General features: G+C 37.4%; 4 protein-coding genes across 4 annotated transcripts in view; 2 read left to right on the top strand and 2 right to left on the bottom strand.

Moving 5' to 3' along the window:
• Nucleotides 1-801: 801 nt before the first annotated feature.
• On the top strand, nucleotides 802-3,291 carry LOC135684598 (uncharacterized). The gene has a single exon (XM_065200231.2). It carries the CDS (start codon nucleotides 1,056-1,058, stop codon nucleotides 2,547-2,549), a length of 1,494 nt encoding a protein of 497 aa, XP_065056303.2. The 5' UTR covers nucleotides 802-1,055; the 3' UTR covers nucleotides 2,550-3,291.
• An 898-nt stretch (nucleotides 3,292-4,189) lies between these two features.
• The window catches only part of LOC135684592 (uncharacterized), a 76,115-nt gene continuing 53,879 nt past the window's right edge, over nucleotides 4,190-26,425 (bottom strand). The window contains exons 16-31 of the mRNA XM_089115072.1: nucleotides 19,959-20,054; nucleotides 17,963-18,040; nucleotides 17,415-17,477; nucleotides 16,120-16,175; nucleotides 15,345-15,410; nucleotides 14,496-14,601; nucleotides 13,641-14,192; nucleotides 12,826-12,893; nucleotides 11,262-11,352; nucleotides 10,649-10,739; nucleotides 9,890-10,020; nucleotides 9,151-9,255; nucleotides 8,494-8,523; nucleotides 8,309-8,451; nucleotides 7,512-7,743; nucleotides 4,190-4,965 (exon numbers count right to left, since the gene is read on the bottom strand). Coding sequence (XP_088971198.1) covers nucleotides 4,846-4,965; nucleotides 7,512-7,743; nucleotides 8,309-8,451; nucleotides 8,494-8,523; nucleotides 9,151-9,255; nucleotides 9,890-10,020; nucleotides 10,649-10,739; nucleotides 11,262-11,352; nucleotides 12,826-12,893; nucleotides 13,641-14,192; nucleotides 14,496-14,601; nucleotides 15,345-15,410; nucleotides 16,120-16,175; nucleotides 17,415-17,477; nucleotides 17,963-18,040; nucleotides 19,959-20,054 — 2,028 coding nt within the window. The 3' untranslated portion in view covers nucleotides 4,190-4,845. The remainder of the gene's footprint in view (nucleotides 4,966-7,511; nucleotides 7,744-8,308; nucleotides 8,452-8,493; nucleotides 8,524-9,150; nucleotides 9,256-9,889; nucleotides 10,021-10,648; nucleotides 10,740-11,261; nucleotides 11,353-12,825; nucleotides 12,894-13,640; nucleotides 14,193-14,495; nucleotides 14,602-15,344; nucleotides 15,411-16,119; nucleotides 16,176-17,414; nucleotides 17,478-17,962; nucleotides 18,041-19,958; nucleotides 20,055-26,425) is intronic.
• LOC135684600 (uncharacterized) lies at nucleotides 21,966-22,886 on the top strand. Its single transcript, XM_065200234.1, has one exon. It carries the CDS (start codon nucleotides 21,966-21,968, stop codon nucleotides 22,884-22,886), a length of 921 nt encoding a protein of 306 aa, XP_065056306.1.
• Nucleotides 24,222-26,376, bottom strand: LOC135684601 (cannabinoid receptor type 1B-like). The gene has a single exon (XM_065200235.2). The coding sequence runs from the start codon at nucleotides 25,128-25,130 to the stop codon at nucleotides 24,222-24,224; it is 909 nt and encodes a 302-aa protein (XP_065056307.1). The 5' UTR covers nucleotides 25,131-26,376.

Raw genomic sequence — 26,425 nt, 5'->3', positions numbered from 1 at the left:
TATGTTTTTTGTCCATTTAGGTACGTAAATGAGAAATAGTACGTAATAGTACATGAGAATATCACACTCCTTTAAAGCCTGATTTACACGAGACGAATTTTTTCGTGTGAAGCGAATTTTTCGCCGCGAATGCGCGAAAAATATGCGTAGAAGTAAACATTAGAAAATTCGCAGCGAAAAAGTAGAAACCATTCCTACTTTTTCGCCTTATTCGAAATTTCGAAATTTTTCGCCTTAAACCAATCAGAACAGCATTTGAAGACATCTGACTTCTGTTTCGCTTTCAGATGGCCTACGTCTTTCCGCATTATTTTTCTCAAACTCTCTCGCCTTTAAAACGTCAATAAAATAGATTGGCGAAAACTGGCTTGAAAGTTTCATCGTTCTACCAATATTTCAGAAATAAAAAATAATAGGCAAGAATTTCTTCAAAATTGCTGAATTGTTGGCTGCTGATTGGCCTGCTCAACAGCAACAGTTTTAAGCAGATGCACTAACAGGATCTCGCATGCTCTTGCAAGCTTCAATAGCGATCTTTGAAAGTATTTGAAGAAGTTATTCTGGCCTTATAAATGTAAACGTAAACCTCTCTTACCGAAAGATGGAATTCCCCCTTCTGAAGACGCCCTAAATAGACCTTTCTAATCCAGTATCACTTTTTGCTGTTTTGCTCGCTTTTTTGATAAATTTAAAATTTTAAACTTGCTGATAAGAGCACTCTTCGGACAGTCGCTATATTCTTTTGTAAATTGAACTTCGAATTCGAGAGAAAAATTCGCAGCGCGCGAAAAATTCGTCTCGTGTAAATCAGGCTTAATGACTTTGCCTTCGTAAAACAAAAGTTTTCAATCCCGATGGAAATCGCAAATGAAAGTTGGTTTTAAAAGAGAAACAAAAGCTCACTCTGCTTCTGCAGCTCCATGTAGCGGAAGCCAGAACAAAATCTGTTGTTGGTTTTCGACATCTTCAGGTTATATTTTTAAATATTGGTGCTGGCTTCAAACTTGCTTAGCAGTGTTCTCAAGTTACGTGTAACGTTAAACCTGTAATGTGGAATGGACGAGATGCAAACTAACAACAGGGATGAGTTCTGTTATGAAGAATACGAAAGCGAAGAATTATCCACACCTTTTATCACAACAGAACCTAACCAAGTATGCTGGCGAGCAACAAGACCGAATATTGCAAAGTCGCTGAGAAAGTGTGCTATTTTGAGTCTGCAAATAAGTACTTGTGGTTTTGTATTTGGGCTGATGGCTATAGGAATTTGGTGGATAGACCTTCACATAAACACGTGTTGTTATAGCAAAAGTACAGATAGTTGGAATCTTTTGCAATTGAAATTTAAACGATTGTGTGTTATGAGCATGTCGTTCAAAGAAGTTGTAGTTCAGTTGTGGCCTCTTGCGTGTATTATACCAGTTCTTGGATGGAGAATTTCAAATCGTCAAAACATTTTTGTTTGGAATCTGCTGAGGGCATTCTTTATGGTCTCCGTCTTACAGTCGTCTTACATATACGACGTTTTCCAGTACAGATTGAGATCGTACTTAGGAAACGTATTTTTCGTAGTGGGCATTGGATTCTGTCATTGGAAACTGGCAACGTACTACCTCGGAAATCATCAGTCATTCTGGAAGAAAGCTAAGTTAGCAGCGAAGGCCAGTATGCAGCTTTCAGTGGGCATAGCTTGGTGGATATTTGTGGCCTATTTTATTCTCCCCTCATTTGAAAGAAGCTCGTCCTTGATAAAAGCAGTTCTTTCAACTACAATACCGATAGCCTCTGCGCTCCCAAAGCTGCTGACAGGCTTTGTAATCGGCCGCTTGGAAGGCGCATACAGTCCAGGTGAAGCAGTAAACTTTATAATGGCTTTGCAAGTTTGCACAACATTAGCTGCTAGGCTTTTTCAAGCGGACAGCTCGTCGTTTGTTGTGTTCCTTGCAATAAGCTCCGCTCACGCGTTTTTGGGCATAACTGATAAACTTTTGCTGCCAGTGCGAGACAAGATCTCGCGAATGATAGCCAAGCAAAAATCGATGCAGGTTGTAGATAGCTCAACAACAATGCAACACTGTGGAAGTGTTACCAGCCAACCCTATGAGTTGAGACTCTATGAAGAGACAGTAACAGAAGGCCAAAAACTGGATCGCCCTCCCCGTGTCACTCGCCTCATAGCAGACCAATCTTTAGTCAGTATGATGACTGAAACCTCGGCAATTATAGTAAGCTGTGCAGTTGTACCAGTCATCAAAGACCTTTATTCAAATAAGGATAGAAATCATGACGGCGTGCTTTTCTTGGAGTTGTTCAAACGTGTTGGAGCTGCTATCATGATAGAGTATATAGCGAATATTTTTGCAATACATATACAAACATACATGCATAACATTCCTGTGATAAAAGTATGGAGGTTTCGATGGAGGTGGATCCTTCTGTTGCATTTAATTCAGGTCATTTACTCTATGGTGTACTTTCCAGTCCACATCAATGCAATTTTGCTGGAAGCGAATGCGGCATACAAGAACAATTCATGCCGGCAGTTATAGTTTTAACGTGATGACGTCACAAAAAGCGACTTTAAGAATTCTTTAACTTCGATCGCATAACCTTCGATCACATAACCAAAATTACGATGTGTATGCATATTATTCAAAATCAGCTAAATGCGTTCAAAACTGTCAGGCTCTTTCCACATCAAACTTTTGTAATTTGGTCTCTGTGCATAACATTATGAACAAAGTCAAAATCCGTTATCTGTTATCCGTTAACAAAATCCAAATCTTCGATTATCCACATCGCATCCAATTATTAACGTAGTTAACTGGCCTTCCAAATTCACACGCCTTTCGTGGTGTTCTTTTAGGTTCGAAAAATCGAAAAATTCAAAAATTGATTTCTCATGACGTCACACTTCGATTCAAATTCCTAAACGATCTACTCCAATGAGAGGACTAACCACAACGATGAACAAATATGTTGTCATTTAAAGCGCTGTATTCTTTAACGGAAATTTATTTGTTCATTTTCGCTTTTTCACAGGATAGATAAATCAATGTTACAAATACTGCATTACAGCTTGCTCTAATAACAAATTAAAAATAATAGAAGACCTTTTTTGCAAAGTAATTCCTTATAATAAGTAAAATTAGTAAAGAAAACTAAAAAGGTATCTGGCGTATTTGTCAGAGACGACTGTAACCAGACCTTGGGGACAATGTTGATTTTTAATGATGATTTTGCAATTACAAAGTGTGCAATTATATGTGTAGTATATTTTTCATTGTTTCAAAGTCTTTTATTTGTTAAATATCAAACGAATGAAGTTTTATAAGAAGAATCAATTGCTTTTTGTAATTTTGGAAGAGCCGATAAAGCAGCATCCCGAATAAGGGCCCAGGTATGAAGCAAACATAGTTAAAAATGTCATCATGAATACAAACATGGATATCGTAGAAAAAGGTAGTAAAAAAACGAAAAGTCAAAAGACAGGGTCCAAATCTAAAAAACTATGCTTTTTAAATTGAAAATAATCCAAATGGGTAATAGAGAATTCTTTCAATTTGACTTGGTCATTTTTAAGGGCATCTGCGACCAGTTGAGCTGTACTTAACTTTGGCCTAGGCCTTCCGGCTTTTTCTGAGGTAGGTAGCTTTTTTCGCTGTCTGGTATTGAATAGCAATTGAGAGCCTCAGATTTGCATACCATGAAGGTTAAACACACTCAATTCTTAGAAAACCATAGCTGGTATCACTTGATGCTTCTGTAAAGCAAGTCACTGACGTAAGAATTTATGGCATCATGAGCAAAGGCGAAGTCTGGCGAAAAACATTGTAACATCAAGTATACATCACAGTGCCATTAAAATTCCTGGTAAACAACTGTCGAAGTGCAAGCGGATATGAAGAAAATACTTTAAAAATACAAAAAGAAAGGGGTTTTAAAATCAGTAAACTGTATTTAGCCAATAAACGGCGGTTGAAAGTTTTGGATGGAGACGCTCTTTACTCAAGAAACTGATTTCACTGTTATTATAGTTAAAATGGTGTTACGAACAGGATAGGTGACCAGATTAAAAGTAGCGATGAACTGATATGGCTGCATAAGTAATTAAGAAATGTGCAGATTATCAAGACAAAGAAAATCTCATCAAGGATCTGTCTTAAAATCCTTTTGAGATAATATCGATAATGGTAGCAAACTTCTTTATTCTGCAACAGGCAGCCAAAATTCCAAAATCCGCGAATCAAGAGAATTATTAGATACAGTAAGAGTTAGTAGATACAGTAAAATACAAAACCACAGAAAAATACAGTGTTAATATAGGACATTATTTACAAATGCTTTACAATGTAGCCATGCCAAACAGGCATACGATTTTCGAGTAAAATATCTTGTGTTGTAGTTATAATAATAGAAAGATAGAAAAAGTATTTACTTACAACTTTGTACAGTCTTGCACTCCACAGAAAGTAATTAATGTATTGATACAATTATTTCAACTCGTTGTCTTTCAGAAATAGAATATTTATAGGACACTTAAATAGGGTAAATATTCCTATTAAATCGTCTAAGCGAAACTAGAAGGAGGCAATAATTGTTACATTGCATGGTTACGGTTTAGGAATGCTACTGATAATGAGGCGAAATAGTTTCGAAGCACCTTTAAATCGTTTTATAAATTAAGGTTCATTGCTGTAAACAAAATTTCTATTCTTTAGCAGATAGGAAGGAAGGTCAAAATTGGAGCAGCTGGCCTTTAGTTCCTGCATCTTTCCAATCTGATTACCATTGACACAAGGACTAAATTGAAGAGGTTTTTACATAGCACTGGCAACGAGCAAGCTACTTCCAGGCACTCACAGTCTGCCTCGCAGCGGCTATTGTTTTTCTTTGCTGTTTGAGTTTTCCTGGTTTTGTGGCTGGATGGCTTTGACGCTTCGTAGGAGCGGCAGGTCTCGAACTCTGAAACAGTAAAAATATTGTTAACAATCTTTTCGTGGTACAAAACTTGAAATGGCATTTTAAAAAAGCAAACATTTGAGTAAACTAAAGCTTTTGTGTAGACCAAAGGAGTTCGTTTCCACCTTAGGACTCCATTGGTAACATTCTCTGTAGGCAAGTGGCACTGATTGGTCAACCTCAACAGTCATGTGTATGCGTTTCTGATTGGCCTATTTCGATCAACAACTGGGTATATATATTTCCTAGCGTAAAGTTTTCGAACATGTTCTGACGTTTTAAACTCTGAAGAGTGTCAGACGAAAAGCTTTAGTTTACTCAAATGTTTGCTTTTTCAAAGCCACTTTTAAAAATATTGTTATTTTTCACAATAGTATGACAAGTGAATATTTGTTTGGCTTGAACACTAGACATGTCTCTTTTCTGTCGCATTTTTCTACAATGTAACCATAGTAATATTAGTCGGTCTGTTGTAGATTTTTTTTAAGTCCTAAAGGCTGGTCTGAGCACACTTTTGAGTGTATGACAGGGCGGCTACTTCGAGCTCCACGCTTCCTGCAGTTACCTACACATAAGAACATATATAATTAAATTCAAATACGTTGGATATAGGGCAGGGTTCAGCTTTCATGGCGTAGCGAGATGGACTTAGCACCAATACTATGTTTAGGCTTTGTGCTCATCGTAGGAATGCATTAGACTTTATCACAAAACAAAGCACAAGTCCAGTCATTTTTCACAAGTGCAGTTGAAATTACTGTTTATCGGTCTGTCGTAATGTGCTCAATGCCGTATAAGCAGAGCTGTATATCTTTGTATATACAGTGGAATCCCGACATACGAACTCTGAAGGGAACCAGAAAATAGTCCGTTATATCGGAAGCTCGCTAAACCGGGAGAAATCTCCAACTTCTGTGCATATTTTACTCCGAAAAAATAAGCTGAATTCAAATATTACTGATTATTAGTCATAAAAAATGAAGATCTTTATGCTCCTCTTACAACTTGGTACCCAGACATTGGCAAAGCTACAATCGTTTCAATTCTAGTTGGCGGCTGAATGACATCTTCGATTATTTCACATTTTCATTTGTTTATCCCGTGCTCTGAGCCTAATCGATAAAAATAATGATTTCCCCCAAGAGAAATTGATAAATGAAAACCAAAAATAAATAAACAAAAACAGCAGACGAAAAAATTATGAAAAGTTCATTATATCTAGGGTAATTATGATAAAGGGATCTAAAATTCGGTTCGTAATATCGAGAGTTCGTTGTATCCGGGGTTCATTATACCGAGAGAATTTGTAAGGGACTAGACATTTAGTTCGTTATACCGGGAAGTTCGTTGTATCCGGGGTTCGCTATATCAGGATTCCACTGTATGTGTACTTTTTATGAATAACCACACATAAGAGGCGAAAACACTTCCGAATGACATGCTGTAGCATGTAGCTTTTTCTACACATTCGATTAAAATGTTTGAAAAAGTTCTAAAACAATTTCTTAATAGTTTTTGTGGATACCATAGTTATATGTCCGTCAGTTAACTTGGTCTAAGCCTTATGGCTTCTTTCTTAAGCATTTTGCATTGACTTGAAAGGAACTTTTTCGCCATTTCTGGCATTGCCAAAAACTTGAGATTTTCATATGTCCCTTCTGCAAAGCTTAAACATATATTTGAATGCAACATAACTGCAACGCGAATTCCTAAGGCCAGAATGAATGGCTACACACATGAAGGCGAGTTTATGCAAAATACACTGTGACGTTAATTTGCATTTTCTCTCCTCATTGTTCAATTCAACGGTCAAAACTCAAGCGATTTCAACAGATATTCTAAACAAATGACGAATTCATGATTAGCAGGTCCAGACCCTTTTTCACGAGAGAAACAAGCATCATTTGGTAACAGTTCCGGGTTTCCCCAATACAGATTGCGTCTGCTTTTCCAAAACATTACCATCCACAGCAGTCAAGAAAAACTTATTTGAAATATCTATACTACTTCTAGATAGGTAACCCAGCAACCACAATTAAATCAGATTCGAATCAAAGCAAACGTAAAATTTGGCACTAAAGATTTGCGCACTGACAAAGTTTTCATCCTCGTTTCAACTCTTGCTTTGTTTGGTACTGAAAAATGTCTACACAAGATAAAACTAGTCTCAAACAGAACCAGAGCTACACTGCCTTTTGTTCTAGCCGGGGATGGTACCGGCTTCTTTCGGGACAAGAACCATAGATGATTATGCCAGAACTGGTGGTCTCTCGTATAAACAGAATCTCAGTTCAATTACACAAACTAGTAAAGCTAATTAATAGTAATAGATGGAGACTGTTTTTAAATCTAGAGTTTTTTCGAATAATAGTAAAATTTGTTGTTACCAAAAACAAAATAATCAAGTTTCAAGTAGCAATCAAGTTCCGACTGGACGAAATCTCAACATAAAATTCATCAAAATTCTGCAAGCTACGCATTTGCATCGTAATTTGACAAGAAATTGAAATGATTGAGAAATGATTGCAATTTTGAAAGTCGAAACTCACAATCTTCGTTTCTGCGTCTGCAGATGAATGTTTCTCGCCATGTGATCCTTCTGTGTGGCCATAGATTTTTTGCAGTCGAGAGAAAATTTCGACAACTTGCGATCTCTCGTGGTGTTTTTGATGCCATTGCGAGTTAGATTTAGGTCGTTGAGTCGCTGATGAGCTTCTTGAAGACCGTACAGCATCTGGATGTTCTGTTGAATGCTTGACAACTTGCCTCTTCTGGGATTGGCTGAGAGGAACAATAGATGATAAGAGTGTTTGTGTGTTAATCGTCATACTTTTTGACACTGCCTGATTTCATATCAGATCAACAATCCTGGCCAAAAGGTTAGTGGACTTGAGAAAAAACCCAATAAAAAGGCAACTTTACCCCAATAATGTTATCAAAACCCCCCACCCCTGCAGCAATGTTGGTTTTTTGGAAAATACCCAAATAACGGCAATCGAAATGAGTAGAAACAAGCATATCAACATTGACTGTGGGGGTGGGGAGCGTATATGTTCAAAAAGACTACAATTTGCCAGCCAGTCCAAAAAATTTTGGCCAGGATTGAAGAAAAATAACGGTTCGCAAAAACTAACAGACAAGGCAAGTATTAGCAAAATGCGAAACATATCAGAGTTAAACGAGCAGCATCTGTTATGCCATAAGTCCCACTGCTCTGATATGCATATTTGAAAATAGCAAATTTCAAACGTGGTCGAAAGTCATCAAAATTTATCTAATTAAGGTTGAGAGCAAATTAATAGCAATTATAAACCAAAAACTATAAATTTAAAGTATTGCCACGCACCTTGCTTGGAATGCTGTTAACATCTTGATAACTTCTTCTAAATTTTCCCCCGATGTTCCTTTTTCGACTCCAAGGGCTTTCAAAAAGCTCTGCAAGTTCTGTGGCTCAGAGTCGTTACCATACTGGGAGGCCACTCCAACAACCTGGGAGGCCACTCCAACAACCTGGGAGGCCACTCCAACAACCTTTTGTGGACTCCTACGAGCTGAATAGTCCTAGCACAAACAAATATGAACGTAAAAGTCCTTACAGCTCATAAGAATTACCCAGCTTTCATGACTTTCTTGATAATGAGAGAGTACATATTGCAAGGGGCCCAAAAGCCGCAAAACGCGCCAAAATCAGCCACAATCAGAAATGAAATAAGCGCAACGATGCAGTCACAAAATAGAGAATAGACAAGTCTCTGTTTCATAGAAAAGTTTTGAGTCTAAAGTAAATAAATAAAGTCTAAACCTTACTCAACATCTATTGATTGCATATGTTCGTGGAAGCTATCCTAATCCTAAAAGCCCTAAACCCTTGCCAATTTGCACAAAAAGATACATCGTATGCTGAAGCCGCAATCCGCAAAAAACCCACTACCAGAGCCATAGGCCACATGTAGAAAAAGAATCGAAGGCAACTAATAGGCAACTCTTGCATAATCACCTTGACTAACATTTTGTAAGACAAAATAATCAACATAAAAAGGAATAGTTTCACAGCTCTAAAATTTTGGTCTTCGCTTAACCTAATAAAACATCAAGTTGATTGCCCTAACAAATGAGGGTTTGTCATAAAAAGCCCGGACTAGCAATTATCGGTTTATATATTTCAGTAAACAGTCGCTTGATACTTACAGGATCTGCGCTTGAAAAATATCCTGGCTTGACTGGCCTTTCCTTAAGAACAGACTTTTTGAAAGCATGGGCTGCATGGCTTGTTGGCGGAGCCCGAGGCGGAGTCTGCAGACGAACGAAAAATCAGTTAAAGTTGGGTTGTAAACATACATCTATTATTGAAATATCCAATATGAGGAAAGGCAATCCAAAAGAAAGAAAAATCTACAATATATACATAGTCTTGCACGCTGAAGAAGAATTAAGAGCACATAAATCCCTCCTTATTTGCTGCACTGGGTCTGGGTATTTGTCAATAAAAACCACATCATCGACAGGAGAGTTTCAGGAAAAGCCGAAGAGATGCAAAAGATTTAATTTTGAATTATGCCTTAGACTGCTAAATCTCTTGAATGGAAGAACGTAATGAAGCTCTTATTAACGTGTTTGGCTATGGTGGTTGAAGATTCCCAAATGGTAAAAAGCTTTAATTAATACATTTACGACGATGTTATTCATGTCAAAATACAATGGCTATACAACATATCAGCATCTTTTTTAAAAATGTCACAGGAATGCAAAGAAGTAATTTATTTCAGCGTCGATGAAACATCAGAGCTGTCAATAAATCTACTGCCTCCAGTAGTATCTACTGAATTGATAACAGCCATAAACATAAGCTGTAAATTAGAATACTTTATGATAATAATTTAAAGAAAGGTTGGTCTTACAAGTTATTGAGACTTTTAAAATGACCTACCTTTAGAACAACCTTCATCAGATCTTGTGATACCGAGTCGGAGCCAATAGGAAAGGATTCAAACTGTTTCGCTTGTTCTTGATTGGTTAAATCGGATAACGTGACTGGCAGGTCTCTATCCCCTCGTCGGGCTGGAGAAGCAAAATTTGAGTAAAGCAAGTATCACTTTTACTGACAGACAACCCTAGCTGAATATTGGGCCATAAAAGATGATGGTCCAGTTTAGTGAAGGCCCATATAAATATCTTCTCAGTTTTAACAACACAATGAATACTTCTGAATAGCGAAACAATGCTTTAAAATGAGCTCTGATCGTGGTTTGAAATTTCCTGTTTCTTTCTTTTTTAACTTTTCGTTTCCCTTTTTGAATTTGGTTCAGTCAGAGTCACGCCTTGGCTTGTAAAAACAAGGCCAAATGGCTACAAAAACAGTAGAAAGACCTCACTTCTCAATGATAAGTGCTTACAGGTGCTTATACATTGTATTGCTGCGAAGAAAGTGTGCTTTCGAAATGTAGAGAGCCTTTACGCAAAGTTTGTATTCATCAATCGTGAAAGTTTATCTACTCCAATCTTAGACTCCAAGGCTGGTATCGCTTAATGCACAAAATCTGTATGAATAGCAATCCGGATGCAAAATGCAAATCTGTAAATTTTCAAGGTACGATTTTTCATCCGAGCATAGACTTGAGCATTTTTGGCTCATCCGCTCATTGTAAATGACTCAATTTTCAACAAGTTTATACGGGTAAATACGTACTGTTTCTTAAGTCACCAACTTGTTTCGATACCGCAGAGTTTTCCCCCTCATCTTCATCTTCGGTTGGGTTACCCGGCGATCTATTGAGCAACTGTCAGAAGAAACATTATCTTTTATAAAACCTGTGTATGTTTAGAGTAAGATCATGAGCAAGGGGGTGTTTAAGGGGGTTTTAGGGTGTGAGGAGATCACTGTTTGTGTTGAAGAACACAGCTGGCTCTCGGCGGGCGGCTCTTTACTTTGACCCCGTTTACACGAGAGTGGATCCGAACCGGATCGTATCCAAAAGAGTACGGATAGGCCTTGCGTTTACACGGGAACTGGTGGATCCGCAAACTTTTGGATCCGCTATCCGAACACTTTTAGGATTGCTTTCTTAGATTCATATCGGATTAACCCTTTCTCAGGGCATCAAGTACAACAAATAGCAACCCAAGAACAGGGAGTTTTTCGCCATTGTATATTCATAAATAGTACATGCCTACCTCCAGGTAAGCGGCCATAGAGTCAGTTTTTAGGGCATAAAATTTCAGCTAAGCATATGAAGGTACACTTATACTAGAAAACAGACATTATGGTTCATCTCCTTTGCTGTATTTGAGATTCAGCTTACCTTTTTAATCAAAGACGTTAGTTTGGTTTGGCGGGGTTCTTGAGCTTCTGGCTTTTCCTTGGTTGATGTATCAAATAGGCCACTTCTGGTGCTATGATGAAATTAAAGTTGATTCAGATGAACATTGAAACGTCAAAATGCTTGTCAAATGAAGGACTTGCATACAATTTCAAACAGAGCTAAAAGCATTGCTACAGCATTGAATAGGACAGTGTATTGTGTTTCTGAGCACCGAAAAGTCAGCAAGCATACGATTGCAAAGTCTATGAATCAAATGATTATAGATATTAAAACAAGTCTCAAAAGTTTATTCGACATCAATTAAGCAAACACAATTTTCTCAAAAGTATGTTTTATATTATTTCAAACAATATATATGATTAGACTAACGACCAAGAATAATTGAAAATGCTGTAAATCAATGCTGCCTTACAAGTTTGGCAGCTTTGTTGGATAAGAGGAATAACTGATTTCATAATAGACATTACGAAAAACCGGGATTCCCCCCCCCCCCGGGCCCATCAAATATATGACTGCATTGCTTTCCAGATCGAGATCGTTTATTAAAGGTAGCAGCAAACCACGGGGCCTGGAAAGGTCGGTTTGTTTTCCGTTGGCTGTTTGAAAGATTTAAATTCTGTCTCTAGCCCTATTAACACTGCACAAAGTAAATGTGTTCGACTCGGATTATTTTTTCGTGGTGTAAATGCAGCTAACCCAGGTTGAAACTAACCTGGCTAGCTTAATCCCAGCCCGGGTTAGTTTATATAGTATGAATAGGGCTTGAGACCTGGTTCTAGAGTTTCTGGGCGTGATAGAATCAGATTTAAGCTAACTTTTACCAGTCACCAATTTTGTAGACTCGATAAGTCTTAATTTAATGACTTTGGAGATCCTTGATAAATTTCGGATAATAAGAAATAGTAGTATGGTCAGCGTAGAGGTTCACATTACCACTTTCTAACAAGGGACCAAGGGAGGAGCCCTGAGGAACACTACATGTCTTACGACACACCGTTTTCAAACAAGAGGTAAACCAGTCAAGTTTAAGCCCAGTATTTAAACATTTCTAAAGATTTATTTTCAATAGGATTCTTGTATGAAACGTTTTACAGGTGGATAAAAATAAAACCCATTTACTTTCAGACACCAATCATTCGTGTTTGCCAAAAGACAAGAAATTCGCAAGGTCGTCCACTCATCGAAAAGATTATGACAGCAAATGATTGGATTTATGTGGAACTTCAATGCTAAGACTTTCCCAGATAATGCAGATATAATTCATTATCTTCAATTTTCTCACGATTAAATTTCTAGCGCGACACAAATTTTGTGTTGCATCTCTTATCTACGACTTGGTTTATTAATTTTCATGTTCATCTTAGGTGATCTTGAAAATTAAGGATACTTCCCAAAACGATTGCATATTCACACACGCATGCGCAATTTGAAAAACTGGTGCACAACGGACCCGTTCTGGACCAAAGCAAACCACAAACACGGGATCCTTGGAGCCTCTGTTGATTCCGCTCACGTGTAAACCGGGTCTTAGAGCCGCACTTACTTATAGTCACCAGGTTCTCCTTGTGATCCGGGGTCTGATTGAATCCGCCGCTCATCTCCTTGTGTTACCTGAAAAGAAATCGAAAGTACTCAGCAAGAACACTCTAAGTAATAAAAGTCAGGAAAGTGAAACACAAGTATTTTGCGGACATTTCTGTGAAGAAAGTTGCTACCGCACAGGTGATTTGGTTATTGAAAAGCAAAGAGAGAAAAATTTCAAAGGTGGACTCTCAGTGGGCTATAAATTATATCCCGGTGGAAAAAAACATATTCATGATGCAGCATTTCACCGATAATGAATATGTGATTATGCTTAATGGAAAGGGCTGCGGTACGGTGCTCTTAATATCGTTTGGATAGCTTTATAGACCCACCGACTGATTGCTAAGTATGGTCCTTCGGGATTGAAACACGACTAGAATGACAGAGCAAAAGGGTGCATGATGTAGACAAGACTGTTACCTGGTAGAAGATTCTCATACTTATTAGAGTTAATTAATAGCGGGACTTTGGATAGCAACAAAACAAGAAGCTACTTAAACCAATTAGATAACATAATAAGCCTAGTGATGCTCGAGCCTAAGGTCGTTTGACTCAACATGTATAGCGCTAAGCATAACTGCATATAAAGCAAATATCAGCGGTGTTGTTATGAAAGACCGCTTAGTAAAGTCTCACATGACAAAAGTAACTTTAATATTCCTAGAATAAATTTTAGGGTTAAAAATAGCAATTGTGATAATCCTGCCTGGAACCATAACGTAGGGAGAGCATAAGTTCTACGCATTGAACAAAAAAATTGAACGAGGAGCTTACTTCGTCCAATCTGTGCTTTAAGAGTTGTTGAATTTGATGCCAGTTGTCAGCTGGCTCGGTCACATCCTCTTCAATCCAGTGACGACGATTCCCGTCATGCAATGCGGGCTTCTGTTCAAGAGTTTCCTGACCCCTGTCAAATTCGTTTCGCGTCAATCGCAACTTGTCGCTGAGACTCTGTAGACCGGACTGGAACTGTTGCTCACGTAAATAGAGGCTATCGACCAAATCCCTTTGCTCCGCAGTGATTCCAGATGTTCGGTTCCATTGCTCTGATTTGTTGTTAGTTTTAGGCTCGAAAAGACTGGTCAAACTTGCCGAATCAGGCATATTTTGAGACAACTTTGAGCTGTCGCCGTAAAACCTACCCATACCCGAAGAAGGGAGGTAATCTTTTGAATGTATGCTGCTAACACTGTCTCGAAGTTTGGCTACTTCTTTTGGTTCAGTCACAGTGGAAGACAGTGGACTATAGTCCATAGGTTTCTCATTATGGAGTGAATGCATCACGAGGTTGTCTTTAAAGCCATACTGGTCTACAGCCTCTGTAATCTGAAACACAAATGTTTTCTCTTAAAGTCACTGAATTGAAAATATGGTAATGACAACCGACTGCATGATTAGAAATTATCATAATAGCGCTACGATCACCGGGCTCGTAGCAAAACAAACAACTTTCAAGTTCCTAAAGATGAGTATTCTCGACTTACCTGCACTGTTTGCAAAGCATATTACAAAAGCAAAGATTGCACCGTATGCTGAATACACATCTAGAATATCTTGCTTTGAATCAAGCCTTGTTATATCTTGTAAAGCATGCCTACATTAACGATACTGTCGTAATTAGTTACATACATGGTGGGCTGAAGGCGTCTGCAAGCCACCGGTGACGCTCACCAATGAGACTGCTTCTTGGATATGCTGCTGCATAAGTGAATGTAAACGTCGAGTTAATTCTTTTCTGGAAACAGAATAAGAAAAAGATAGCATAAGCTAAGCTCAAACAGAGTGCGATTCCAATTTTAGCTCTAAGTAGGTAAACTGTGGCATTTCTTTGCCCTCTACGGCAGGGGTATACGAAATGGGTATGAGCCTTTTGTTTGAATTAAACAAGACTCTATCCTGGGGGCTAAAACACTGGGAGCCAATCAATGAATTTTTAATTCAACTCAAAAGAAAGGTAGGTAAAAGGAAACAGAGGAGCCGAGTCTGCACGCAGGGTGTCATAAAGCTGTTATTAATTTAAGGATATCTTCATGTCAAAGAGCTTATTGTAAATCCTCTCCAGGCACACCATTATCGCCGAATTTGATACTCACAGTGGTTGTTCAACCATCTACAAATGACTAATAATTTTCATTACGCGGCTTAAGCTCGCTAAAGAAAGGGCGATGGTTACATGATCCCATCCCTGTCACCAAATCACAGTTAGACAGTTTGAAATTAACAAGAGTTTTTGCTTTGCTTGCTAGTTACTATCAAAACCACGCGACTTCGATGGGCTTTGCGAAGTGACGTATGCAAAAGCCAAATCAAATTTAGATAATTGAATGAATATATTAAATGTAATATTGCGATATGTGATCTCAGTATCAAATCTGTGAGAACAATGTGAAGCAAGAATAATTATTTTACTTTTAATTTTTAATACATTTTACTATACGTCATAAGTAATCCTCCAATTAAGTAAGGAGAAAAACCAACCTTTGGGCTTCTAGTTTTGCTTTTGAGTCTCGGAGCTCGTGGATTTCGTCTTCTGCTTCAGAAAGCCTGGTCACAAAAAAGGGATTATGACTCGTTAAATCGATAAATTTAGTAACTAGTGAATCATTTTAAATTTCAAAACATCTTTTAACAAATTTAATTTTTTTTATCTTCAATTTCATTTCTGCATTAATTAATTAATTGTTTTGTATATGTAATTATTAATTATTCATTCTTAATTGCTTTTTATTCTAAATTTTTGTAAAGTTGGCCTAAATTAGCTTGTACACAAACTGTACATAAACAGCTAAACTATACCCGCCTACTGTAAATAAATTGATTATTATTATTATTATTATTATTATGTTATTATAAACGTCTGTAGAAGGGTCTTAGTCACAAAGCTGAAAGCATCTAGCTATTCAAATAAGGAGGAATTCTGAAACGTCATTCAGCAGTGGTAATGACTGCAAGTGAAATGATAGAAGGAAGGGCCTTATTATAGTTTGATTTCGCTAAAATTGTTGAAATTCATACTTTTTTATACAGGTTTCACTAGGCTGAGACTTCTTGAGAATTCCAGTATCCGTGGACTAGTGACACAAATGATTATGTAATAGCAGATGGCACGATTTAAGTTACAACCGTCTTGTTCTTTACTCAAAAGAGTTGAACCCCCATTGTTGTTCATAGTATGGCTTTAGCAGTGATAACGTAAATTGATTTAGGACTTTTGTCATCAATGAAGATGGTGGATAAACTCAGAAATTCTTACCTCGTCTCGAAATCTCTCTTAAGCATCTCTGTTTGATTTTCTCGTTTATTGATTTCCTGCAAAAATAAACGAACAGGCTCAGTGCAATTAGAATTATATGCAACTAAGGAATATTAATGTGACCCTTGCTGTAGGAATATCAATAACCATAAGTTACCATGATACAATTAAGGCTTAGATACACTTGATGCTGCAAAACGTGGGCATTGACTGTGAAAGCATGTTTCAAGAGCATTGGGTGAAGGGATGTTTCAAGAGCAGTGGGCGAAAGCATGTTTAAAGAGCAGTGGAAGTATTGACAAAGAACAATGTTGTATATCAGTGGAGATATAAAATGCAATGATGAAATGACAGTGAAGCAGAACCGTGTGAACTACACAACTTGCATGAGATCCAAAACTAGATATGTTAGCCACCCGCAAAGAACCAACATGTGAGAGGATTGCTCAGTGGTTTGGGTTGCTGACTGCAGATGTAAAGGATTGTGGTTGGAGCCCATGACAAGACCGAGCTTTCACTTCGAGGGAGTGGCAAGCTCTCTGTATTCCAAGGCATAGGAATCCCGAGAGATGGTACCAGGTACTACATCGAGAGGAAGTACCAGGGCACTGCTCGATAAGCATAGTTTCTCTGTGTCCAAAAAACTACTTTCGGGTGCTAGGTAGCAAATACACAAAGAAGAACCAAAGGGTTCTTAGGTACGCTTAAACAACATGATACTTTCAAGTAATACCCAGGGTAAAAATCAGCAGTCGTGTTAAGTTCAGCTGTGTTAGTAAAAACAGTTCATGGTAAGTTTAAAGTTATATATTAGTGTCCAATTTAGTTTTGCTTCTTGGATTCTTCATTTTTGATTCCTTTAAGGAGGATTGCCCTACAGCTGGTTTTCATAGGGCCCTTTGATAAAAAGTAAATAAAATTTTCAAAAAGTATTTTAAGAAGATATCGATTCAACCACATCACAAATTCTTGTTTACAATATTTCAAAGTACTATATCCCGTCAGTCAATCGTTCAGAGTTAACAATAGGCTTTGCAGAGAGTTTATGATCGAGAAACATTGATAATTAGCCGGTTGGAGACGAACAATGAGTCAATCGTGTAGTCCAACCAATGGGAAATTTAAATGGCCAGAGAAATGCGTCGGGACATAGTACCTTGAAGATTTGCATAGAAAGAAATCATATTAGCGTTGATGATAACAGCCTTTTCTGTTGGAATGATTGATCGTGCATTTGTATAAACTGCGGACAAGCCATAAACGCTAAAATATCCATTATCAATGGCACCACTTACCTCATGGAATCTTTTCAGCTGCAATTCAAGATCCTCTTTGTGGCGTTGATTCAATTCAAAAATCTTCAAGTAAGACAAACAGCAATGATAAGCTTCAAGTTTTTATTAATACAATGACGGACTCATTCTTCACACAAGAGCAACTAGCAGGGTGCAAGTACTAGCAGGACTAGAAGTAACAGTATTGAAAATTGTAACAAAATATTGCTGAAATATCTTGACACCTGCGTGGCTCATAAAGTGTCTCTAACATTGATGCATATAAGCCCATAGTTTTGTATTCCCTATTTCGTTTGTGCTTAGAAGGGCCACTAACAAAATAGGCTTAAATGCCTTAAATAATCCACTCCTCAATAAAAAAGTTTCTATTTCTTTATTTTCTAATAACTCCCCTCCATAACTGTACACTACAGGGAATGTTTTTCGTTTTTGCTTCTACTGTTTGATTTACAAGATCAGTCATAGGAACAATCTTTATGAAACAGAATTCAAACCAAACTATTTGCTACTAAAGTATATTTGGAAAAGCAAACAGTACAAATTGATACCTGATCTTTGTGTGCGTTTTTTAATTGAGTTTCTGTTCTCATGATTTCATCTTGAATAATATTGATCTTCTTGTTGAACTAAAGAAAGATTAAGAAATAAATAAATTTTGTAACCGAACGAGGTGAAAAAGCTTTGATATTTATAAATTGTTTTGAAGCTGCGTTTCCATTCGATTTCATAAAACTGTAACGGTATCGAAGGGTCAATTCAAACGACTTTAAATTAAATGATTGTACATTATTTTTGTGAGCAATCGTTTAAAACTATGCTAGGCCCTCAAGCCACATCTTTTCCTAAATAGCAAGCATTGAAGGTGCCGAAAGTTCAAGAAGCAGAGATGTCAATACAAACTCCTTAGCTTAGTGGCCTAGAAATGGACGCAGATAGCCTAAAAGATAGAAGAGTAAAAACTGACTGACGGAAAAATTAATTCTTGGTTCGAATGAAACGGTACCACCACAGTTCAAGAGCCAATACAACGACCAATGAATTCACTGGATTATAGTTCGGCTTTATGGAAGCTTTTTTAATAAGCTGTGTTTTCAACCGTGTTGCGTTTTACTCAACACAACAGCTGGGCCAGAAGCAATCAGTGATGAAGTTCAGCGGAGTTCCCAACAACGCTTCTGCTTGATATTGGCCTTATCGAAACTACGCCAGATGTTCTGCAAGGCCAGAGATGAAAACTTCCAGATCGAAATATTGCTGGACAATGTTCTTGTTAAACGATTGATTCCATCTAAGCATGCAGCAACTTTTTCAGAAAAAAACGTGTGTTTCGGCAAAACATCAAGCTTTTTCCTATCCCCTTGCTATGAATCATTAATGGATCAAAGTTGAGGATGGTTGTTTTTAACTAAACTGCTTTTACGCTAGCTGGAAAAATATCAAACGAAATCTTCTGCCTTTTTTAAGCTAAAGAGCTGTCTTGTGGTTTTTACATAGTAAGTAATTGACGCCATACACTATCATATCTCAAGACCTTGCTAGGCCTCTATCAAAACATTCCCCTAAAAAAGCAATGTTTGAAAATGAGAGAAACAGGCCTGATGTCTTACGATCAATGAAAATGGGGCTTTTTTGAGTCTAAATGCATTTTTTGAAGTGATCTGGTTTTACCTTGGCAATTACTGCAGTCCTTGAATAAATTCAGGTAATCTCAAATCCTGGCATTTTCGATTAGATTCGGAAAAAAGGATTTTAGCAGCTTGAATCTCATTAAAAATTTACGTTGAAAGCAAATATCCCATTATCTGACTTTCTTCAAATTAATTACCAAAAATATTGAAACAGCGGTTGTTTTTCAACAATGTGGCATGCAGACGATTCTTCGGCGGATAAAGCCAAGGAGGTTTTTTTGCCGGCGCGATGCAGTTAACACAATAGCCACCGGGTCATGAAGATTCAGATTTAGATGTGTTTAAAGTCAAAACCGACGATTCCGGTAAAATGATTGAAGTTCATGACGAAGAGGGAGATCTGTGTTTAGAGACCTCCTGTGCGATAGAATTTGAAAAGAAACTTCCAGAAATTCTTCTCAGTTTTAAGTTCATACCGCGTTTCTTTCGATCCTTGCTCGGTATTTCATATTTCATGAAAAAATCACTCGAGAAAAATTTACTTTTATAGAAGTTCTTTAAGTTAGCGAACAAAAATATAAGAAAAATATAAAAAACTTAATGCCAGAAAACGCTTCAGCTTTTAGTCATTTCAGACTTTAGAGAAAGCTTCAGTTCAGATTGAAATCAAAATATTAATATTGATCGATAAAAGACATCTGCCTTGTAAAGTCGTTTATTTCTTCGTAATTAGAAAGTTTTGTTAGAAATTTCAGTGAAAATTTCTGGATATCGCAAATTCTTTTGTAGCAAGTTGTGCAAAAGATACGGCATTTAAAAAAGGTGATCACTGCTAACTGAACCAGTACAGACTGCTCGATACCTTATAGAGCAAGATCGTATTAGATCAGTGACAAATTCCAATGCTTAAACATACCTCTTCTTCCAATAAAGCTCTTTGCTCAAATTCTTGTTTCGTCTGGATAGAGTCTATCTTTGTCTCAAGCAGTGTGACTTCAACCTTTAGACTTTCCTGCAAAAAACCATTTAGGTTTTTTTAATGACTCAAGTTGAATATTTCAATGATCTCTCTTCTTTATGCTACCAAGTCTTGGTCACAACCTTTAGATTAGGAAAAATTACTGATCGACTTGCTTTGCAAGTATCGGATGGTCCTGAGAACGAAGTACAAGCATGGTCCCGAGAACAAGATAATAGAACTTGGACATAGTTTGAAATAAAAGTTTCTTGATACAATTAACGATACAAAAATTATAATCAACGTTCCTTGAACATGTAAAACTTTTGCATTGGTAATGATAACAAGGTTGCACATATATTAAGTTGTAAAGGAAAAAATAGGGAAATCAGCTTGTTAAAGCAACGTGGCCTTATATCGGTCGCCTCAAGCTTATTTCTAAAGCGCAATCTCCAGTGAGAAAAAATCAGCGAAATGTGAAAAAGTTCGCGCGAAATACGTTATGGGCATGCACAGTGGACTGGGATTTCTCGCGAAGAATTTCTCTGCAAAAAAAAGTTCAAATGAGTTTGACTTTTTTCCCTTTTCGCTTGCGAAATCTTTCGGCAGCCAATCATATTCCATATCCTTTTGTCACGCTTCCAAACTTTGCATTCCAATGTCGTGAGGTCAGCAAAAGCATTCAAGCGGTGAGTTGACATAAGCCAGTTACCTGTAGATTTTTATATTTAATTTCCTTTGAATTCTTTTTTCGCTTGAAGTATTTCGCAGTGAAATTTCGCAAGGTTTTTTCTCACTGGAGATTGGGCTTAAGACTCAGGTGAAACGACGTTAAAGAAACAAATCTACACAAAAATATAGCAAAGATACATAAATGTGACATGAAGAGCAAAATCACTTTTCTCGAGAGAACTTTCAGTTAGTCATTGTTGGGTCCAAAAGACTTTTTCATAACTACAAACAAAGTAACAAAATCATGGAGTTCAGATATGGCTTATACAGGATTTCAAATGAATAAATAATTTTGTAGACAAAAAGGATTCTTTAACAAAGATTTAGTAAAACATGGAAAGATGGATCACAAAGAAAAAAATTAAGGAACCTAGAGGGATAACCAGAACTTTATGACACAACTGTTTAAAGCTTCCTTCATCTTTAGCATGTGTATATGAAGGTCTGTTGGCTTTGCGTATAGAAAAACTCGTTGACAAATAATCAATTGATGGAAAACGTTTTATTACAAGACATAGCAAAATAGTTTCAGCAGATGTTTAAACAGGCGGGTTGTTCATTCGAAGAGAAGCTATTGTTTACATAGACAATATTAATTAGAAGGCTGAGCACGAATTTTGCACTGAAAATTTTGGAAACAGAGCGATTAATGCATATCTGCTGTGACCTTAATGGTAAAGCTAATTCCAGTCATTAACACGATCGCGAGCCTTGGATGAAGACGTGTCTGATCGTGAGCAGTAAGATATTATACCATACAAATTATCTTGACGCAGTTGCTTCCAGTCACACCATCTTAACGCTGAATCGCTACTAGATTAAATAAAGCCCTGAAAAGAAGAACATTTCGGGAAAGCAAGAAAGGCATGCGAAGCAAAGAAGATCTTTTTAACTAGCAATGAGTTCGGCTTCAGACCGCTCATACCCTGTCACATTCAGAAAACCGTGGCATATGTGAACAAACGAATATCGCATTGTTAAAGGCTGGAGCTATGCGCTGGAATTAATTCAATGAAATTAAATTACTTTTTATGGTGAAAAGTAATCTTAAAATAAGGATTGAGTCTTCGTACGACACAGCAGAGAGGAGATATTTGTCTTTGGGAGACAAGCTTCTTTTGAAAACATAAAGATTATTTCATGAAATAACTCGGAGTTTGATCTGATGACTGGCTGAATTTATCGGGAGTAAACATTGATTACTGTTATCTCTATTGTAACATTCATAGCAAAATGAATATCTCTTGTGGCCACATTGGTTATTACTACGAGAAAACAACGCTGATGGACATAAACATCCTTGCTTGCGCTATAATCAACATCGTGAAAACCCCACCTACAATTTTCTTAAACCTTTTCATCATTCTTACGTCTGACCACAGAAAGATGAAAACAACAACAACAGGCTGTTTGCTTGCAAACTTGGTTATTGCAGACCTATTGATGGGTTGCTTCGTGAGCCCCTGTGCAGCGGCTGAGTTTCTAATGATCTACCTGGGAAAAGACCCTTGTTTTCTATCAAATTTCACTACCCCTGTTTCCTTAATTATCGGAGTAGTGTCGGTCATAACCTTAGCAATACTTGCAATCGATAGTTATATGTTGTTTTGCCATCCATTTAAACACCAGAGGTTGCAGTGTCAGACTTTGATCTACACGGTGCTTATAACCATTTGGGCTTTACCCCTATACCCGACGTTAGAATCAACATTAAACGAGGACATGATAACATTCGACGCATTCGTTGTTTTCCTGAGTGCACTCGTCTTTCCTGTCTACGGCTTCTGTTACGGCAATATATACAAACTAATAAGAAGACACAAGAGGCAAATTCAAGAAGTTACGTCAAACCACCGGCTAAGTTGCACGGCAAATCGCGATAAAAACAGCGTAATATGTGCTGCAATGCTACTAACTTCGACAATTCTGTGCCTTTGCCCTGCCGCAGTGCTATCAAGTTTGAGTGCCGTAACGAGCCGCAGAAACAAACGACTAATAGGCTATTTAACATACTGGGCATGGACCCTGGCGACACTAAATTCTTTAATAAATCCAATCTTTAAGTTCTACCGCCTGGAAAATGTCAGATCAGCTTTCAAAAAGTTTTGGAAAAGAGGCAGGAGACTATCAGCTGCTACACCAGAAATGGATTAGAGTCGAGTTTAAATAGCTGTTAGCAATTTAGGAAGTGGCAAAACTTTACGTCATCTGTTATTAGTATGAACCATAAAGCTGAGACCGGTAAAGTGGCGTGTTCGTCTATAAAGTGAACATAGGCGAAGTGAATATTGGCAAAGTAAATGTAGTACATTAGATATACCGTTGACGAACCCCTGCTTTAAAAAATCATGCTGATATAAGATCATGTCTTTGATTTTTGATTATTAATATCACTCATAAGTAGGAGAATTTTTTGTTGTAATGAATACAAATTAATCTCTTTCACGTCTTTATTAAAGTTTGCTTCGAAATATAATTGTGTGGCAGTTAAACTATGTAAGCATTGAGTGAGCATCACGAAGCTCGTGAAGTTGAACTAGCCTTCCTCCGAACCTATATGTGGGGTAAAACATTACCCTACCAATAACGAAAGGTAACATGAAAATTAGCAGTACATGTCCCTAATTTTCACGAAAAAGTCTGACAGGTTCAATATTACTTAAACAAAGAGTGAAAATGGACATCAAATATGAGGAAGCTAAAAGTCTCCGAAAAATGCAGTTTTTCATTTTAGATATGACGCATAACCACATTAAAATATAACTCTAGACGATTTCAAAATAACAAAAGAAGCTTTCAATTTCTAAGTTCCAAACTAAAATGATTAAAAATATGACCAAGTATTAGCGTAACATTATAGAGTCATTATATTTCGAATAAACAGATCATAGTTTGGTATAAACAGATCATTTTAGCTAATTAACAAATCATTTTGTTCAACATAGATTAACGTGGTTTAATAATTGTTGTTTTTATAAGGATGTAATATGCCACATCAACGACTAAAACTCATTATAATAGTTCTGTAGTCAATAATGATTTTGAAGGGCCTTGCTGTTCACTGCTTATGAACTAATTACGTCACGAAAAGTAAAGATACTAGGATGTAATAAAGAACTGACAAACGAATATCAAACATTGCAAATTCCTGCGAGCCAAATGTGATGCTCGAGCGCTGTTACTAACCGAGACTGTTGTCTCTAAATTGTCATGTATATGTAGAAATTGTTCACTTATTCAAGTTTCCGGATACAACGTGTGACGTTTCTATCTTTTGTTAATACGTGAAAAGAAAGCTAAGCTGAAGAATAGTATGACTATATAACTATTTAACGATATCATTTATATTGTCTCATCAAGAAATATCAGTGGCTTAAAAAGCAGTGGATTTATGAGATAATTCAAATAAATTTCAAAATGACAGAAACATGCAAACCAATAATCGAATCGTGGACTAGAGTGTTTTGTGTCTTTGTGCCATGCCTGGTGCTACTGCAAAACACTACCGTGCCCGCGTGACCTAAGATTAGCTACATTAACAATCCTTCTTCTCAAAGGTGGGTTAAACACGCAAGATGTAACAGGGTTGATTAAGGAATTGATCATTACTAGTGTCCATTCCCAACACAAAGCGTACTCCGGTGCCATCTTTTCTCCTTCAAGGATTCTACGGAAACTATTTGCAACGACGAGAGAGTAGCAGGTAGATATTGAAATGAATATCAAGCCGCCAATGAACACAAGGCTCCTGTTCTTTGCTGCGATTCTTTGCTGACCAAACCGAGCAGCAACTGACTCTATTTGGCGACGGACTTTCCTGGCTTGCAATAGTATCCTGAGGTAGCAGTATGTATTTAAGAGGGTGCCCAATATCACAACAGAAAAAGTTAACCAATGCAAAACAGCAAAGTCTTTAGTGATAACTGGCAGTATGACAAAGCTAACAGATAGCAACCATATGCAAGAGACAGAAAATTTAATCGTCTTTGAGTTAATGGTTGTGCTTTGCGAATACGGGCGAAAAATGTTGATGTACCTTTCAAGGGCGATCAACACAATTGTAAGAAACGATGCATAGGAAAGTATGTATCCCAAAGGTACAGTGATGAAAGCAAAGTTGCAGGGATCTTTTAGTTGGGCAACATAACTGAAAACGACGAAGAGATTCGGCATCACGACCAATCCAGCAAGGAAATCAGTGATGGCAAGGTTTAAGAGCAGTTTATAGCATGGTTCTCTCTTCAAGTTGGAGACAAGGATAGCAGCAATCACAAACAGGTTTAGTAACGTTGTTGGCAATGCCAGGCCAGCATTTATAAAGGCACAAGCTTGACTGTTTGTCTTGAATGTTGATATATTCCAAGTTTTAATACCGTATTGGCTACATGGCAATTTCATCCTATCGTTCCAAACTACACATTTATGCTTCGAGCTCCATAAATTTTCTGATCGATAACAAAGTCCTTAGAGCGTTATAGCATCTACTGTGGGTGGCAAGGAACATCCACCTGTGGGTGGCAAGGTACATTCAAGCATCTGATGTAGGTGGCAATTGTAGCCGTTTATTTAATCGCGGAAAATTTTTGAGTTCTTTTGAACAATAAGATTATATTTGCAGACAATAAACAGAAATAACAGACTGTTTCATATTCAAATGCCCGGGGGATGAGAAAATTCTTGATGAAAACAAACGAATTGTTGATTTAAAGGAAAATTGCACATATTGAACAAAAGCTCAGTTTGAACAGCTTTTACTCCTGTCAACTTTGTTCCGTCTGATTGATTTTAGCAGCAATGAGCTGATTATTGAGACCATTTGCATGCAGGGTGCCCAAGGATTGGCAAGGGGGCAATCGTCCTATGGCTAGGCAGCCCTAAGTAGTCAGTTTAAATTTTAAAAGATTTTCGCTACATCTATTTTAACTGAAATCGATATCTCTATTTAGGAAAGATGTAAAATGTGTAAAATATTTAGTGTAAAATGATATATTTTGAATCCAGCAAATTGTAATTTTCGCTCATTTTGCAAGCCGAATTTTTAAGGGTCGACTGAGGAAATTTAAATATAGTATAAAATACAAGAGGATCTGTCACGTTTGAGCTGGCAAAAGTCGGTCAGGGCACCAAACAGGTGCATGTTTCTAGAGAGAAAGGTTGCTCAGCAGTGCATGCGTTCAAATTGGAGGATCTGTGAAACCATTTCAAACTTTGTGCCTACAGAAATACTGAGAAAATAGAAATGTATGAAATAACTAAAATTGTGACAAGATGGAAATAATCGTCTTCCGATATACCATTGTCTCGCCTAACATTTTTCTTACAAAACTCTTACAAAACTGCATCTACTATCTCTGAATTTCTTGTGTCTGAAAATGCAGGATTCTGCATAAACGGAATCTAATAACTATTACCTCAGTTGTAATAAGAGCAAACCCGAAGACTGTAAAGGCACTAGTAAACTCATTAGTTCAATTTGTTGGATTTACCTCCACCAGGCCGACAATAGAATTCGTTATTTTAGACCCTGTTTACACGGGGAAAATGGGACCGATCCAGTTGGGGATCGATCCCAAAATGTCGCAGACGTTTACACGGGATCGATCCCAGATCGGACCGCACGGCTTTCTAGGCCCTTTTGAAAGGAATGGCCTATCACAAAGAAAATACCGCAAAATTTATAGGAAGGCTGAGAA

This window comes from Rhopilema esculentum, chromosome 21 (genome assembly GCF_057945365.1).
Source record: "Rhopilema esculentum isolate cy_ngs chromosome 21, ASM5794536v1, whole genome shotgun sequence".
Lineage (NCBI taxonomy): Eukaryota > Metazoa > Cnidaria > Scyphozoa > Rhizostomeae > Rhizostomatidae > Rhopilema > Rhopilema esculentum.
This window is presented reverse-complemented; position numbering and strand designations above follow the sequence as displayed.

What these genes read in the sequence shown, in the direction of transcription:
- LOC135684598 (XM_065200231.2), top strand. Translation starts at nt 1,056, where the DNA reads ATGGACGAGATGCAAACTAACAACAGGGATGAGTTCTGTTATGAAGAA.
- LOC135684600 (XM_065200234.1), top strand. Translation starts at nt 21,966, where the DNA reads ATGAATATCTCTTGTGGCCACATTGGTTATTACTACGAGAAAACAACG.
- LOC135684601 (XM_065200235.2), bottom strand. Translation starts at nt 25,130, where the DNA reads ATGAAATTGCCATGTAGCCAATACGGTATTAAAACTTGGAATATATCA.